Raw genomic sequence first — 15,129 nt, forward strand, 5'->3', positions numbered from 1 at the left:
CGTCGTCTATAGCGTCCGGGGTGGGCCTTTTCTAGTTTTGAAAATCCTCCGCTGCTTCCCTGAACCAAGTGGTAACCCCTAACCGGCATATGGCAACGGAGCGCTTGAAACGTAGCGAGTGCGAGTTAGCTATGCTCTAAGTGTAAAACACACTGAATGTCGAAGAAAGAAGGCCAACTGTCTCATCGATAATTTTTATTTTGATTCAATTCAGTTCAGTCGCTCAGTCATGTCCGACTCTTTGCGACCCCATGAATTGCGTGCTGAGATAATATTTAGGACCTATTGGGCTAAGTAAGTATATTATTTAAGTTAGTTTCAACTGTTTATTTTTCCTTTTTTTTTTTTTTTAACTGTGGCTACTGAGAAATTTTTAATTATTTACGTGGCTCACTTTCTTTTTCTGTTGGACAGTGCTGCGCTAAAGACTTCGCAATTCACGTTTCCAGCATAGACCACCCCCTCTTGCCGCCCCTGCTGGAGTCACAGACCCAGAGTTCCACTGTCTATGGGGCACCTCCCCTTTGGGTACGTATCGACCGCCTCTAACTTAATACAGAATTCGTCATTTCTACACACACATCCTCACCCAAAACCTGTGTCTTCCCAGTCTTGCCCATCTCAGACCCAAGCATCCTCCCAGTTGCACTAAGAGAAACTCATTTTTGTTTCTTCCCCCTCAGTCTCTACAGAAAGTTCTGTCAGCTCTAACTCCAAAATGTCTCAAATCTGTCACTTTCTATTCTCCCGTTCTACCCCTGTTGCAACTTGTCTCAGGCAACCATTATCTCATCAGAACCGGCTGTAATAGCCTAACTGGTCTCCTTGCTTCTGCCTTTAACCTAGTCTCCTACTGACTTCCCTGGTGGCTCAGATGGTAAAGCGTCTGTCTACAATGAGGGAGACCTGGGTTTGGTCCCTGGGTCGGGAAGATTTCCTGGAGAAGGAAATGGCAACCCACTCCAGTACTCTTGCCTAGAAAACCCCATGGACGGAGGAGCCTGGTGCAGGCTACTGCCCATGGGGTCACAAAGAGTCGGACACGACTGAGCAACTTCACTTTCTTTCTTTCCTACTGACTTATCTCCCACACAGGGCCTAAGGGAATGTATTTGTTTTTATCCTGAGGTCACAGGAATTCGCTGGCAGTCCAGTGATTAGGGCTCTGCCCTTTCACTGCAATGGGCTAGAGTTTGATCTGGATCCCTGGTAGGGAACTAAGATCCCGAAAGCTGCCCAGCCCCACAGGAAAAAAAAAAAAAAAAAAAGTCAGATCACATCACTCCTCTGCTGAAAATTCCCAGTGGCTTGTCATTGCCTTTGCAATAAAATCCAAATTTCCTACTGTGTCCTAGGACCTGCAAGATCCAGCTACTGCTTTCTTTTACTTCTCCAACCCATTTATTTCTTTCTTTTCCTAGCATGATCTCTCTAGTTGAATATACTTCAACTACATAATTTTATTTTGCTTCTTCAATACCCCAAGCACCTATTTATCTCAGAGCCTTTGTATTTAACTAGCTTCTTTCTGGAATGTTCCCCCAGAATGTTTCAAGGCTGGTGCCTTCTCGTCCTTCATGTCTCAGCTTAAATGCCAGCTCTCCAGAGAGACCCTTTCTGACCATCCCATTTAAAATGCTCCCATTATTATCACATCATTTTCTTTTTTTTTTAATCACATCATTTTCTTCACAATACTTGTCACTATCCATAATGATAGCATTATTTGCTTACTTAGCATTGCCTAGTTCCTAGACGTTCAGCTCCCTGAGAGCAGAAACACAATCTGTCTTGTTCATTGCAATATCCCCAGGATCTAGCACAGATCCTGACTCATTGTATGGCTTAATAAGTATGCGTTGAATGAATAAATGACTGCTTTATGTATTAGTTTGAGTTCCCCAGAAGCAGACCTTGTGTATTTGAGTGCATGCAGGTGATCTCAGAAGACACTGATAAGGTAGTCAGAAAATGAGACAGAGAAGGGGAGACATCCAATAAAGAATGTGTTACCAAGCCAGTTACTGAAGTGGGCATCTGGGTCTTAATTCTGTTGCAGAGATCTAGGAAACAGTAAAACACAGATCTCAGAATTATTTCACCCAAAGGGGTAGTTATATACTAGCAGCCATGGTGGAAGTATACTCCTACATATGTTAATGGGGAGGCTGTGGTTTGGGAGAAAGCCCTCTGACTATAAGATGCAGACAATGGCTCCAGCCACTCTGAATTACTAAGACTCTGAGGGCCCTGACAACCCCTGTTACAACTAATCTCTTTGATACCTGATTAGAAGTCTATGAGACTTGTTGGTCCATTTTTAAGGTGAGAAAACTGAAAAGACAAACAGTCATGTGCTGAAGCTCACACAACTAGTATATGGTGGACTGGAATCCACCCACAGGCCAGTCTGATCCAAAAGTCCTGTCATCAGCTGACTAGTTCCAAGTCAGACTGGCTGAGTTCATATTAAGGCTCCAATGCTTATGATAGCCATGGCCAAGTGAGTCATCCCTGCTGACTTTCACTTTCTTTGCATATAAAATGGCTGCTGTGTGGGAAATATGCTGCACTGCGGGAAGAAGGGTGAGGAAACAAATAAGTAGATCATTTAGGAGCTGTGGCAGCTGTCCAGGGATTGTGGAGTCCTGGGCCAGTGTGGTGTCTCGGGGCAGTGAGGAAAAAACAAACCCGGATTTTAGAAGTTTGAAACATACCATAATAAATTTCAGGGGCTTCCCAGGTGGCATTAGTAATAAAGAACCCTCCTGCCAATGCAGGAGATGTAAGAGATGCAGGTTTGATCCCTTGGTTGGGAAGATCCCCAGGAGAAGGGTATGGCAACCCACTCCAGTATTCTGGCCTGGAGAATCCCATGGACAGAGAAGCCTGGCAGGCTACAGTCCATAGGATCACAAAGAGTTTGAAACAACTGAAGTGACTACGCACGCACGCGTGCATAACAAATTTCATACTGTCTCATACTGCCCTGGGAGTTGATGCTCATTCATCCTGGGGTCCAAAAGGAAAAACATAGAGTAGACCTGAGCCCAACCCACAGTCCGGACCAAAGCCATCCAGCCAAGCCCAGCTTTGAATAGTCAAACTGCAGTCAACATGCAGCCCCAGAAGTGTGAAAATAAATGCTTGTTTCTGGGGCAACAGAGATTGGGGTTGTCTGATTTTTAGCATGCTCCTTCAGATGCACATCAGCTTCAGGTCTCCTCCTTAGAGAAACCTGCCCTCACCCTCAGAGATCAGGTCCCCTCTGGCCTCTCTGATATTTCCATGTGTCTACCCAATCAGAGTCACACATTTGATTGTGAGAGCTTCTGCTGAATTTCTTTCCCCTGCACATGGGGACCTGTCAGGCTTGCTCCCAGAAAAGCAGCTCCTGGCCCCAAGGATTAGCACAGACTAGGTGTGCACTATATATTTCTTGAATAAACAGTGCATTGACAGTGGGCAGATTGAGGTGGGCAAAGCTGGAATATCTCTGCTTACGTGCATTTCCCCAGGGAAATAATTTCAGTTATGGGAAAACTTTAGTATATTTGGAAATAACTTGATTATGTGAATCTAATTTTTTCAACTGTAAATTTTATGAAAATACCAATCGAAGGTTTCTAATGAAAATTTGACCTCTGAATAGAGATGTAGGTATAAAATACACAGATTTCAAAGGCTTACTAAGACAGAAAGAATGTAAAACATTTCATTAATGAATTTGTACATTATGTACTGAAGTTCTAACAGTTTGGCTCTATTAGGTTAAATAAAACATTATTAAAATTGTTTTCACCTATTTTTTCTTACTTTTTAAAAGTTGGCTACTGGAAAATTAGTAATTACTTACGTGGCTTGCATTATATTTCTAGTGGATAGTGCAGGACCAGAAAGTCTCTAAGGTGAACAAGAGGTCAGAAGTCGGAAAGACATCGTTTGAATCCAAGCTCAGAATTTCATAACTGTGTGACTTTGGGCAAGTGTCTCTCCCCCTCTGAGCCTGTTTTCTTACCTGTGAAATGGAGATTGTTGTGCTTACCACATAGGTATGTGGTGAGGACCCCGTAAGGAAATGCATGCACAGTGCTGAGCAGATAGCACGCACTCTCCGAATGTACGCTACAATTACTGATGTCATGGTGGTTTTCTGTGGACAGTGCAAGCAATTAAGGCTCATATGTAGCCAGCTGCCTGGTACAGCTTCCAAAGAAACATTCCAAGAAGAACACGCCAAGCATCCTCTCTTCTGCAGGAAACAGGCCAGAGGCTCTCAATGATGGTTTTTAAATACGTCCACAAATTCTTTGACATTCCTTTTTTCAAGAGGTAGAGCCTAATTCCTCTCCCCTTGAGAGTGGGCTGGGATTAGTGACTCACTTCTAATGAATAGAGCAAAAATGACAGTATGTGACATCCAAGACTAGGTGATAAGAGGCACAGTGGATTCCTCCTGGTTCTCTCGTCTGTGTCACTCACTCTGGGGGAAGCCAGCCACACTGTCATAATGAGGTGACTATGGTGAGGAACGAGGGCTTCCTGCCAACAACCATGAGTTAGAAATATTGAAAACAAATCCTCTGACCCCAGTCAAGCCTTCAGATGAGTACAACTGACACCTTGATGATAACCTCATGAAAGATCCTGAGACAGAAACAATCCAGCTTAGCCCCTCTCAAATTTCTAACTCCTCAAACTTGAAAGATAATAAATGTTCATTGTTTCAAGCTGCTAAATTTGGGGGTCATTTGTTCTGCAATAGTAGATAACCAATAGACTCTTTTTCCACCCTACGGTTAAAGGTCTGCTCTTCTCTAAGGAAAGGGACTCCAGTCTTCAGTCTGGTCCATCTTGGGACTACAAGGGCCACCACAGGACCCACAGGCCAAGGCACAAACCACAGACACTGGGCCAGGCTGCCTGTGTGCTCACAGGCTGTTTATTTATCCAAGAGTAAGGAGGAGAGAGGATGAAGAGAACCTGATGCCCCAAGGTGGTGGAGCTGAGGGGAGAAATGAATGAAAGGCTTCTCTGTCTCTTGCCATGGGCCCCAGGGAGCTCCAGCTTCAGGTGGGGCCTCTGGGGACAGTTTAGGGGCCTCTAGGAAGGCCAGCAGTTGTTAGCTGGGGTCAGGATCCCCAAAGGGGCACATACTAGGCTCGGAATGGTTTCTGTGTACACAAAATATCTCTCCACGAAAGGCACTGGTGGGGGTGGGGGGAGCTGCAGGGACACTCCCCCATCACTGGTGAGATCCGCTGTGTCCTGAGCTGGGTCTCCGCCTTCTTGCTCTTCTCCTCTCCCTTCCCTCAGCCCAGCGGCAAGCAGGCAATCAGCGGAGGGCCAGGTCAGGCCATGTGGTGGACACTCCCTCTTCAGGGCTAATGCATCTGACCACCTCTAGGCTAAGAGCCCCAGACGGGTGACCTTGGCCGAGAGGAAGGAGTGGATGATGAACACCATGGTTTTGGGGCACGAATGCAGGTCCAGCTGCTACGGGGTGAACAGAGAGAAGGGTCAGGAGCCCACCCAGCCTGACCTCCAGGAGAGCATCACCCCTCAACCCCTTCCACTCACAATCTCGCCTTCAGCGCCCCCGAAGTCCAGGAATAGGAGACTGGCACCATCGTCCGAGGACATCTGCAGCTTCTCAAAGGGCTGACGCAGCAGCACGGCTCGGGCCGCACCCGGCTCCGCCGCCCACAGCGTGAAGCCGTTGTCAATGTGCACGGAGAGGCTGCAGGCACGGCCGTTCCATGTACAGGCTGTGGGGAGGGCGTGGGCACGGGCACAGCGACACCTCAGAGATTGCAAGCCCTCCCTCCAGTCCCCACTGGCAGCTCCAAAAGTGGGGCTTGAATGCCACCGGGGGTGGGAAGCTCACTGTCTGTCATGCCATTTGTACACCCACCCTACAGAGAGTCACCCACACTCTAAAACACAGAAGGATGAGTGGACAGAAAACCTATACCCCACTTCCAGACCCACAGCCAGCAGCACCAGAGGAGGAAAGGGGAATCTGCAACTCTGCCTTGGACAGGAGGCCCACTCCCTGTGAAGGTAGGCCCACCAAGCCTGGCCTTTGGAGACTTTAAACGCCTACAGACTTCTTGCCCAGTTAAATGTGAATTTCAGATAAGCAATGGGTAATTTGGATCTCCCTCAATTAAACAATTATTTGCTGTTCACCTGAAATTCAAATCCAAGTGAGTGTCCTGTACTTTTTCTGCCAACCCTACCCCAAGTGCCACCTCTCATATCCTCACCAGTGGAGTCACAAAGCCAGGACAAGAAAACCCCTGGGAAGCGAGTCTCACTACCTTCCAGGACACCTGCACATCCGAAACAGAGGGCCCTCGGAGACCCCAAATCCCACTCTTGATCCCCCTCCTGAAGCATCCTAAAGAAGGAAACGAATGCCCCTGGGGACAAGCAGCTCATTACCAGAAAGGCACTCCCATATCCACCCAGCCCACCTGTCGACACCTCCTGCACACCCTCAGCGGCCCGGTGACAGCCATCCACCAGCTGGCGGGTCCAGGCAGCCAGCTCCTGCGGTGACTCCACGCTGAACAGGTGAGTGTCCACACCGTGGCGCGTGCCCGTGCGCAGGGCAAAAGAGAGCTCTGCATCGTAGGGCACCGAGCCCTTGGAGGGGCCTGAGTGCACCAGCCTGGGGGCAGGGGGCAGAGGGCTAAGCATGAGGCCTCGCAGCAGGGAAGTAGTTCTGGGCCAAGGGGGCAGTGACCTGGGAAGGGACCCTGCGACTCCTTTTCCACCCAATGGGGGGACAGGACGTCCAGATGGTCACTGATGGAGTCACAGGAGACCATCTCCTGCCACCCTCCTCCTGGCCCCCCTCAGCTCCAGCCACTCTAGCGTCTTCAAACACTCCAAGCACACTCCTGCCTCAGCCCCTCTGCTGTTCCCTCTGCCCAGCAAACTTTTCCCTGATTATCTGCATTGCTTCCTCCCTTACCTCCTTCAGACCTTTGCTCAAACGCCAGCTCCTCTGAGAAGCCTTCCCCTGACTTCTCTGCCTAAAATGACACCTCAGGACTTCCCTGGCGGTCCAGTGGTTAAGACTGCACTTCCACCTCAGGGGGCCCAGGTTTGATCCCTGGTTAGGAAACTAAGATCCCACATGCCACACAGCCAAAAAATAAAAATAAAACAGCGCTCTCCCCTATCACTAGCCGCACTTTTCCTTATGGTACCAGAAATTATACTTACTTTTTACTGTTTCAGTTGGCTTTTGATTGCCTTTTTCTCTAGAATATCATCAAGGGTACAAATGTTTGTCTAGCTTGTTCACCGCTATAGTCCCAGAAACTAAAACAATGCCTGGCACAAAGTAGGTGCTTAGTAAAGATTTGTGGCCTGAATTAATGAATCACTTGATTAGGTAGAACGTTCATGACCTGCTCATCCCTAGTAGGCAGCAGGCTCCTGACACGTGTGCCGGAACGCATTCTGGAGTGAGGAGATGTGAGCAGCAAGGGCCCACACCTCTCAGCTTGACTCCCACTTGCTGTCTAACCTTGGGCAGTTCACCGCCCCTCTCTGGGCAGCAGACCCCAGAGTTCTATACCTTCGCCCTCTTTGGTCCTCCACAAGCTTTCTCTTGTAGCTTCAGTTCCCCCTTGGAGCTGTTTCTGATGCCCAGTCTCCTACTTGGCAGCCCTAAGCAACAAACTCACAAGTTCCCCAGTTTCCTACCCAAGCTCCCTACCTACCCGCCCCCCACCAACACTGTGAACTCGACATCTTGATCCAACCTCCTCCCTTTGCACTCCCACCCCCACTCCTACTGCCCACCCAGACACCAGCTCCAAAACTCCCGTTCATCCATTCATCAGGACGCCTCCCTCACCCTCCCCATCTGGCAAGTATGAAGCCTGGTTAATTTTCCCACCATGTGTTTCCAATGCAAATGCGGCCTTTCTTCCCCATCTGCTGCCTCTACCCACCTCCACTGTCTCTCCAGCATAACTTCTCCCATCCCCCTCCTCCAGTATATTTTCCGCATGGCAGCCACACAGATCTTTTTAAAACAGGACCCAATGAGACACCTCACTCCCAGGTTAAAGCTCTTCTCACTCTGTCTGCCACAGCTCTTAAGATAAAGCTAACAGCCCTTATCCAGGCAACAGAAGCTCTGCAAGATCGGGGCTGCCAACTCCCTGCCTTGTTTCTCTCCACTTCCCAGACAGAGTCTACACCCTGGTTACGGCACACTCAGAGAGCTCCGTGAAGCTGCGACAGCTCTGCATGCTTCTGTCCCTCTGACTATATTGTTCCCTCTGTGTAAGATGCCTCTCCACCCTTCCTTAAATGGCAAATTTCTACCCACCTGCCAAAGTCCAGCTCAGATGTCATCTTCTACCTGAAGCCTTGCCCCACCCCCACCTGCAGGCCAGGTAGAGTTAAGTGGTTCCTACACTCTGCATTGTAAAGGCTGTTCCCAGGCCAGTCTCCTCACCAGGCTGGGTCCTCCCTGAGGACAGAGACCTCTGGGGACTGTCTTTCATCTGAACCAGGCAGCACCTGGACATTGCACCTGGACAGAGCAGGTGTCAATGGGTGAGTGACTGATAGGACCTCATATCCTTCTGTTCCAAGTCCCCATTTTACAGATGAGGAAACCAAGGCCCAGACTGGGCAGAGACTCGCTTCAGGCCACCTGGGGAATAACTCAGCATAGAATGGGGCTGGAGTCCCCAGCCTCTGAGGTCCATCTACAGCATCGCCCCCCAAGCTCTGGGTGGGACACACAGTCCTGCCCTACCCACAGATACCTGGTGGTGATAAGAGGGGCAGTACGCGCCGGCCGGCTCAAGGCCTCACGGGTCTGGGGCAGACAGCTGTAGAGGAGCAGCTCCTTTTCGGTCAGCAGGGCCAAGGTGGGTGCGGTGCCCCCGCTGGGCAGCTGCAGGAGGCAAGGCAGCAGTGATGGGGGATGGGGAGGGGAGAAGAGAGGTGAGAGGGCCAGGGCGGGGTGAGGCAGTGAGGGGAAATGGGAGTGGGGTCGCCTCTGGGAGAGGGGAAGGGAGTGGAGGAGGGGTCCCCGGGCCCGGCAGGCACCTGCTCAGTCAGCCAGCCGATCCGCTTGATGTCCTGACTCCCGGCTGTGCTGGTGGCCGACAGCAGCGCCTGCAGCTCATCCTTGACCCGGGGCATCAGCGTGTTGACCTGGGCTTGGATGGCAGCCGCCCAGGACTTGGCGCTAGCCTCATCCTTGGCCCTCAGGAAGAGGGTATCCCGGCCATCGGCCGAGCAGATCTCCAGATACCTGCAGGCACAAGTGAGGTAGAGGGGAGTCCCATCCACTGGACAGGTGCCCAACCCTGAAACCTGAGCCAAGGGACCCCCATCTACCCCAAAACCAGAGGAAACCACAGGGGATGTCCACGAGAGAATCAGGAGCGACTCCCACTGCAGGGCTCCGGCCACAGTTGTTGGGCCTCATGGGGTTTATCTATCTTATCTTATCTTGGGATAAGAGACTATATCTCTCTCTCCAACACACATACACATACAGGCATATATACACAAATACACACACTCCAAGTGTAGTAGTAGTAGTGTTAGTCGCTGGGTCATGTCTGACTCTTTGAGACCCCATAGACTGTAGCCAGCCAGGCTCCTCTGTCCATGTAATTTTCCAGGCAAGAATACTGGAGTGGGTTGCCATTTCCTACTCGAGGGGATCTTCCCAACCCAGAGATTGAACCTGTGTCTCCTGCATCGGCAGGTCAATTCTTTACCACTGAGCCACCAGGGAAGCCCCGCTACAAGGCACACTGTATGATTAAAAAAGAAAAAGCCAGGGTATGGCGAAGGGAAAGGGTGGGGAGACAAAAAGCCACACAGGCAAGTGTAAGGGGACGGTCTCAAGGAGTTCCAAGAAGAGTCAGTGTCAGGGAAAGGACCTTCAAATGTTCTGTGGGGCTTTAAAGAATCACTCCCCTTTGGTATTTCCGTAACCAGTGAAGTGGGGCAGAAACTGGAGAATGGCTCACACATATCCATTCCAATGCCTTCACCTCTGCCTTCCTCCACCACAGATCTCCCCTGCTGCTAGCACTGGCCATCAACCCAATTCTGACTGATGAAATAGAAAGCGAAGTCTTTGAGGAAGGTGTCCCTTCCCAACTGAAGCGTTCCTAGCTGTGGCCGTTAGTTTCCAAAGATGGCCTCCACCAAACTCATCTCTCCCTATATGCACAGTGTACCTCCCTCACAAAGAGGTGAAGCTTATTTCTCCTCTCCTTGACCATCTGACTTGGTTTGACAGACAAAATGTGGCAGAAGTGCCATTTTGGCATTCCTAAGTGATCACAAAATCCAACTACCCCAAGGTCACCTATGCTAAGAGGGAAAACAAGCTACCCACTGGAAAAGCCCTACAAAAAGAGGAATGCTTAGCCAGCTGCCAGCTGTTCCAACACCCCTGCTGAGGAAGCAGGCACATAGGTGAAGCAGCTATCCTGGATTTGTAGCCCCTGCAGATGGCACAAGGAACAGAAGAACTGCCTGGCTAAGCCAGCCCAGATTACAGAATTGTGAAAAATATTAAACTGCTATCTTCTAAGCCACTAAACTTTAGGATGGCTGTTCATGCAGCAATAGAACAAAATACCAGGGGAACAATTCCTTTGTCTTTTGCCTTCTTCCTGTCTAGAATATGGACACATGCGTAGAGGTGCAGGCACCAAGCTATTTCCAAGAAGAAAATCCATACTAAAAACGGCAGGAGGGGAATTCCCTGCCATTAGGACTCCATGCTTTCACTGCCAAGAGCCTGGGTTCAATGCCTGGTCTGGGAACTAGGATACCATAAGCTTCATGGTGCAACCAAGAAAAAATTTTTTAATAAAAATTATAAAAGATGGCAGAAGAAGAAGCTGGAAGCCTGATGCCTTGAGGGTATTCTTGACCATCAATTGCAGCCTAAATAGCTGACTGCTGGATTTCTTTTTTACGTATGTGTGTATTTATTTTTGGCTGTACTGGGTCTTCATTACTTTGCACTGGTTTTCTTTCTAATTGCGGCAAGCAGGCGCTACTTTCCATTGTGGTGCTCAGGTTTCTCATGGCGGTGGCTTCTTGTTGCGGAGCACAGGCTCTAGGCACATGGGCTTCAGTAGCTGCAGCACCTGGACTCGCAAGTTGCAGTACACAGGCTTAGTTGCTCCACAGCATGTGGAATTCTCCCAGACCAGGGATGGAACCCAGGTCCCCAGGTCTCCTGCTTTGGCAGACATCTTCTTATCCACGGTGCTGCCAGGGAAGTCTTGGACTTCTTTTTAAACATGTGGAAAATTAACTCCTCATTTATTAAGCCATTGCTTGTTGGGGTTTCTGATGCCTGCACACCAATGTAATCTTAACACTAAGTAAAAGTTCAAAACATCTTTCATTATGCTTTAGTTAGCGAATGGTGCTCCTTTGACTGGGATATTGTGCTGATATGGGACCCCAGTTATATTCAAGTTACACATGTGTGCACAGGTCAAGCACACGTACATACATGCATATACACATATGGATATTAGCACAAAACATACAAACACATATGCACATCCCTGCCTGTGCAAATGCTCACATATACACACAAACACTTGGATTTACATGCCATCCACATGTACACACATATAGAAATACAGGTTCACACATGCTTCAGGTGATGTCTGGGATCAGGCTGGGAACCACAACTAACCTAAAGTTCTGTGAGTCGCAGGAAGGACTGACACCACCTCACCTTCACCCAACACAAAAGGTCCCTAAGTGGAGCACCTGTAAGTAACCTGTGAATCTCTAGTTCTTGCCTCATAGAGGAGGCTGGGGCTAGGGCATCAAGTAGGGATAGGAGGTCTGAATGCTGAACATTAATCAGACCCCCCTGGCCAATTTGGGCATTGACTGGGCATTAAACCTCAGCTGTAATTAGCACCCAGAGCACAGGCCTCTTACCCCCACCCCAATACTGCACACCTCATTTGATCAACATGGACTGCATTCACCACTGCCATCACTCAGGTAGCTTCTGAAGCTGAGAGGGCTACCTGGAATGAGGCAAGCTCCATTCTCTTCCTGGCTGTGTGATCTTGGGCAGGTTACTTCCTCCCTCTGTCCTCATCTATAATAGTGGGGTGAAACAATAGGACTTTGCTCATAGGGCTGCTGTGAGAGTTACATTCAATTGTGCATGATAAGTACTCAATGATGCTGGCTAGTATTAATCTTATCATCAATGTTAGGGCTGCTCAGCTGTGAGGGATGGTAACCTTCCATGGCCCTGAGTGAAAGTTACCAGGTTATCTTGGAACCTCGGCAGAGTTAGAAGAGACTTGAGGGGATCACTAAGTCTGATATCCTTCTTTCGTACGGGAGAATCTAAAGGTTAGTGAGAAAAAGGGTCTAGTTCAAGGAGAACCAAGACTGGAATCCAGGACTCCTCTGCAGACCAAGTTCCTCCTCAGATGTGAACTACCCAGAGGAAGAAGAGAGAAGAAAAGCACACCATCATCCCCATAACTTCACTCCTGTCTCCATTCAACAAGCATTTCTTAAGCACCTACTACGTTCGGGCATTGTGCTTGTCACTTGCAACACAAGGGATCTTTCCTTTGGCCCCACCACCTAACACGAGGGCACGTCTGTCTGAGTCGCCCCCTATGCTAGGCTTACCTGGTTTCTGGGTCTGTAGGGGTGCACCTCCTTGACACATATGCCATCTTCAAGGACATGTGTTTGGCATCACGGAGGTCCCGGGGTGGGGGGCCAGGGGAGGAAGGCTGCCGCTGAAGGGGTGAGGCAGGAGGCGAGTCCCAGCCAACCGAGGTCCCGCTGGCAGAGTTCTTGAAATATGGTGAGACCTCTTTCATGTACTTGACTGGTTAGGGGAGAGGTCAGCAGTTACCACCATGGCGTGGGCTCCCATGTAGCACATGTAACAGCCGTCACTGATTCATTAAATTTTAATTTATGTCCACTTCCCTTCCCTGGTGGCTCAGATGATCCACCAGGAATCTGCCTGCAATGCAGGAGACCTAGGTTGGATCCTTGGGTCAGGAAGATCCTCTGGAGAAGGGAATGGCTATCAACTCCAGTATTCTTTTTTTTCAACTCCAATATTCTTGCCTGGAGAATTCTGTGGACAGAGGAATCTGATGGGCTACAGTCCATGGGGTCACAAAGAGTCGGATACAACTAAGTAACCAACACACACACTTTGACATCACTATCCTCCTCTAGGCTAAAGTCTCTGACAGGGCTGCACGGTAGAAAATTCTGGATGCAGGCCAACATTCATCCTTTTGCCTTTGTTATTCATAGACCCATGGCCACCTGGTGGACTACATTTCACAGCCTCCTTTGCAGCTAGGTATGGCCACAGGACTAAGTTCTAACCCCGTAAGTTTAAGTGTTTAGAGTTTCAGAATGACCGCTTAAAGAGAATGGGCAGCAACTATAACAAGGCAGTGAGGAGCGCCAAGACAGGAGGCAGGAGACAGAAGTGCCCCCACTGTCCCCTGTTTGCCTCTCTCTCTTCAGTCTTCTCATCTGCTGAAGGAGGGGCTGCATGAGATAGTCCTGCGGTGGAGGCTGCCAATTTTCCTCCAAAACAGTGATAACCTTCCAACTTAAGACTTCAATTTGCAGGTTCCCTTGCAGCTGTAAGTGCCCATGTGACCAAGACTGGCCAACAGGATGAGAACAAAAGAGATGTGTTAGGCTACCAAGTCCTGCCCATTAAAAAAGGGGGCACGCCCTTCCTTTCCCTGCCTTTTCCCCTCACAGGGTTGAGCTGGCTGAAACACAGACTGGTAGAGCATCGTCTTGACCAGGAGAACATGAGCCACACTCCAAAAGGCTGACCGATAAAACAGAAGTAAATGGATGCTGAGACTTTGGAGATACCACATCAGACTTGAACTGCTACCTGAGAAAGCAAGGAGCTTCTGTTATATTTGTGCCTGTACTTAGTCCTTCAGCCTGACTCTTTGCAAACCCATGGACTGTAGCCCGCCAGGCTCCTCTGTCCATGGTATTTCCCAGGCAAGAATCCTCGAGCAGGTTGCTATTTCCTTCTTCAGGGAATCCTTCCAACTCAGGGACCCAAGCTGCATCTCCTGCACCGGCAGGTGGATTCCTTACCCCTGAGCTACCTGGTAAGTCCATGGTAGCCATTACCAATCAATTAAAGCTGATTGATAATAAAATATTTTGGTCCCTCTTTCTCTATCAATTAGCTGGGTTTGGCTACAAATAATAGAATATATGATACTAGTGCCTTAAGCAAGAAAGATATTTATGATTTCATGTGACAAGAAGTCTAGAGGAAAGCAATGTCAGGGTTGGTTCAATGACTCAATGACACTGGATCCCGGATGGGCATCCCTACCATTCTCCCGGCCTTCCCCTCATGACCACAGGATGGCTGCAACACAGTCCAGCTGACGATCCCTTACATGACCAATCCAAGAAGGAAGGAGATAGGCAGCAAAAGCTCTGTCAACTCATACCTCCCTCTTATCAGAGAGGTAAATACTTCCATGAAACCTTGTATTTCATTGGCACAATTGGACTGGCATGCCAACTTCTAGCACAATCATTAGTAAGAGGGAGTAGTCATGATTGATTTAGACCAATCACAAGTCAGCCTCTGGGGCTGACTGAACATTAAAGTGAAAGTCACTCAGTCGTGTTTAACACTTTGCAACCCCATGGACTGTAGCCTGCCAGGCTCCTCTGTCCACAGGCTTCTCCAGACCAGAATACTGGAGTGGGTAGCCATTCCCTTCTCCAGGGGATCTTCACAAGCCAGGGATCGAACCCATATCTCCCACACTGCAGACAGATTCTTTACTGTCTGAGTCACCAGGGAAGCCCTGGGGCTGAGCAAATTAAAGCAGGCTCTGGTAGCATGGAAGAAGGGGAAATGGTTGAAAGGCAGGCAACCAAGGTGTCTACCACATCTGACCCAGCATCTGGACTGTCCCCAATTCTGATGAGCAGCAGTCTCCTTGTCTCTGAAATGAGCTACTAGGAGGACAATGTATATGTCAAGATGGTTGAAAGTCTTGCCCAAGGGACTTCCCTAGTGGTCCAGTGGCTAAG

At 49.1% G+C, this 15,129-nt stretch overlaps 1 protein-coding gene and 1 long non-coding RNA gene across 7 annotated transcripts in view; one reads left to right on the plus strand and one right to left on the minus strand.

The window, feature by feature from the left end:
- On the plus strand, nucleotides 1-14,104 carry LOC138990452 (uncharacterized). Of its 6 annotated transcripts, XR_011466586.1 has the most exons (5): nucleotides 1-294; nucleotides 415-528; nucleotides 5,922-6,063; nucleotides 6,249-6,579; nucleotides 6,992-7,130. It is a non-coding gene; the product is annotated as an uncharacterized lncRNA (long non-coding RNA). The 6 variants fall into 6 exon arrangements; XR_011466584.1 differs by lacking the exon at nucleotides 6,992-7,130 and adding an exon at nucleotides 13,672-13,803 and having other exon boundaries at nucleotides 5,922-6,579; XR_011466585.1 differs by lacking the exon at nucleotides 6,992-7,130 and adding an exon at nucleotides 8,213-8,811 and having other exon boundaries at nucleotides 5,922-6,579.
- Nucleotides 4,914-15,129, minus strand: part of SNTA1 (syntrophin alpha 1) — a 26,320-nt gene continuing 16,104 nt past the window's right edge. Inside the window, exons 3-8 of the mRNA XM_014478583.2 lie at nucleotides 12,697-12,901; nucleotides 9,088-9,295; nucleotides 8,802-8,932; nucleotides 6,480-6,676; nucleotides 5,581-5,768; nucleotides 4,914-5,496 (exon numbers count right to left, since the gene is read on the minus strand). Of these exons, the coding sequence (XP_014334069.2) occupies nucleotides 5,404-5,496; nucleotides 5,581-5,768; nucleotides 6,480-6,676; nucleotides 8,802-8,932; nucleotides 9,088-9,295; nucleotides 12,697-12,901 (1,022 nt within the window). The 3' untranslated portion in view covers nucleotides 4,914-5,403. The remainder of the gene's footprint in view (nucleotides 5,497-5,580; nucleotides 5,769-6,479; nucleotides 6,677-8,801; nucleotides 8,933-9,087; nucleotides 9,296-12,696; nucleotides 12,902-15,129) is intronic.

This window comes from Bos mutus, chromosome 13 (genome assembly GCF_027580195.1).
Source record: "Bos mutus isolate GX-2022 chromosome 13, NWIPB_WYAK_1.1, whole genome shotgun sequence".
Taxonomy (NCBI): Eukaryota; Metazoa; Chordata; class Mammalia; order Artiodactyla; family Bovidae; genus Bos; species Bos mutus.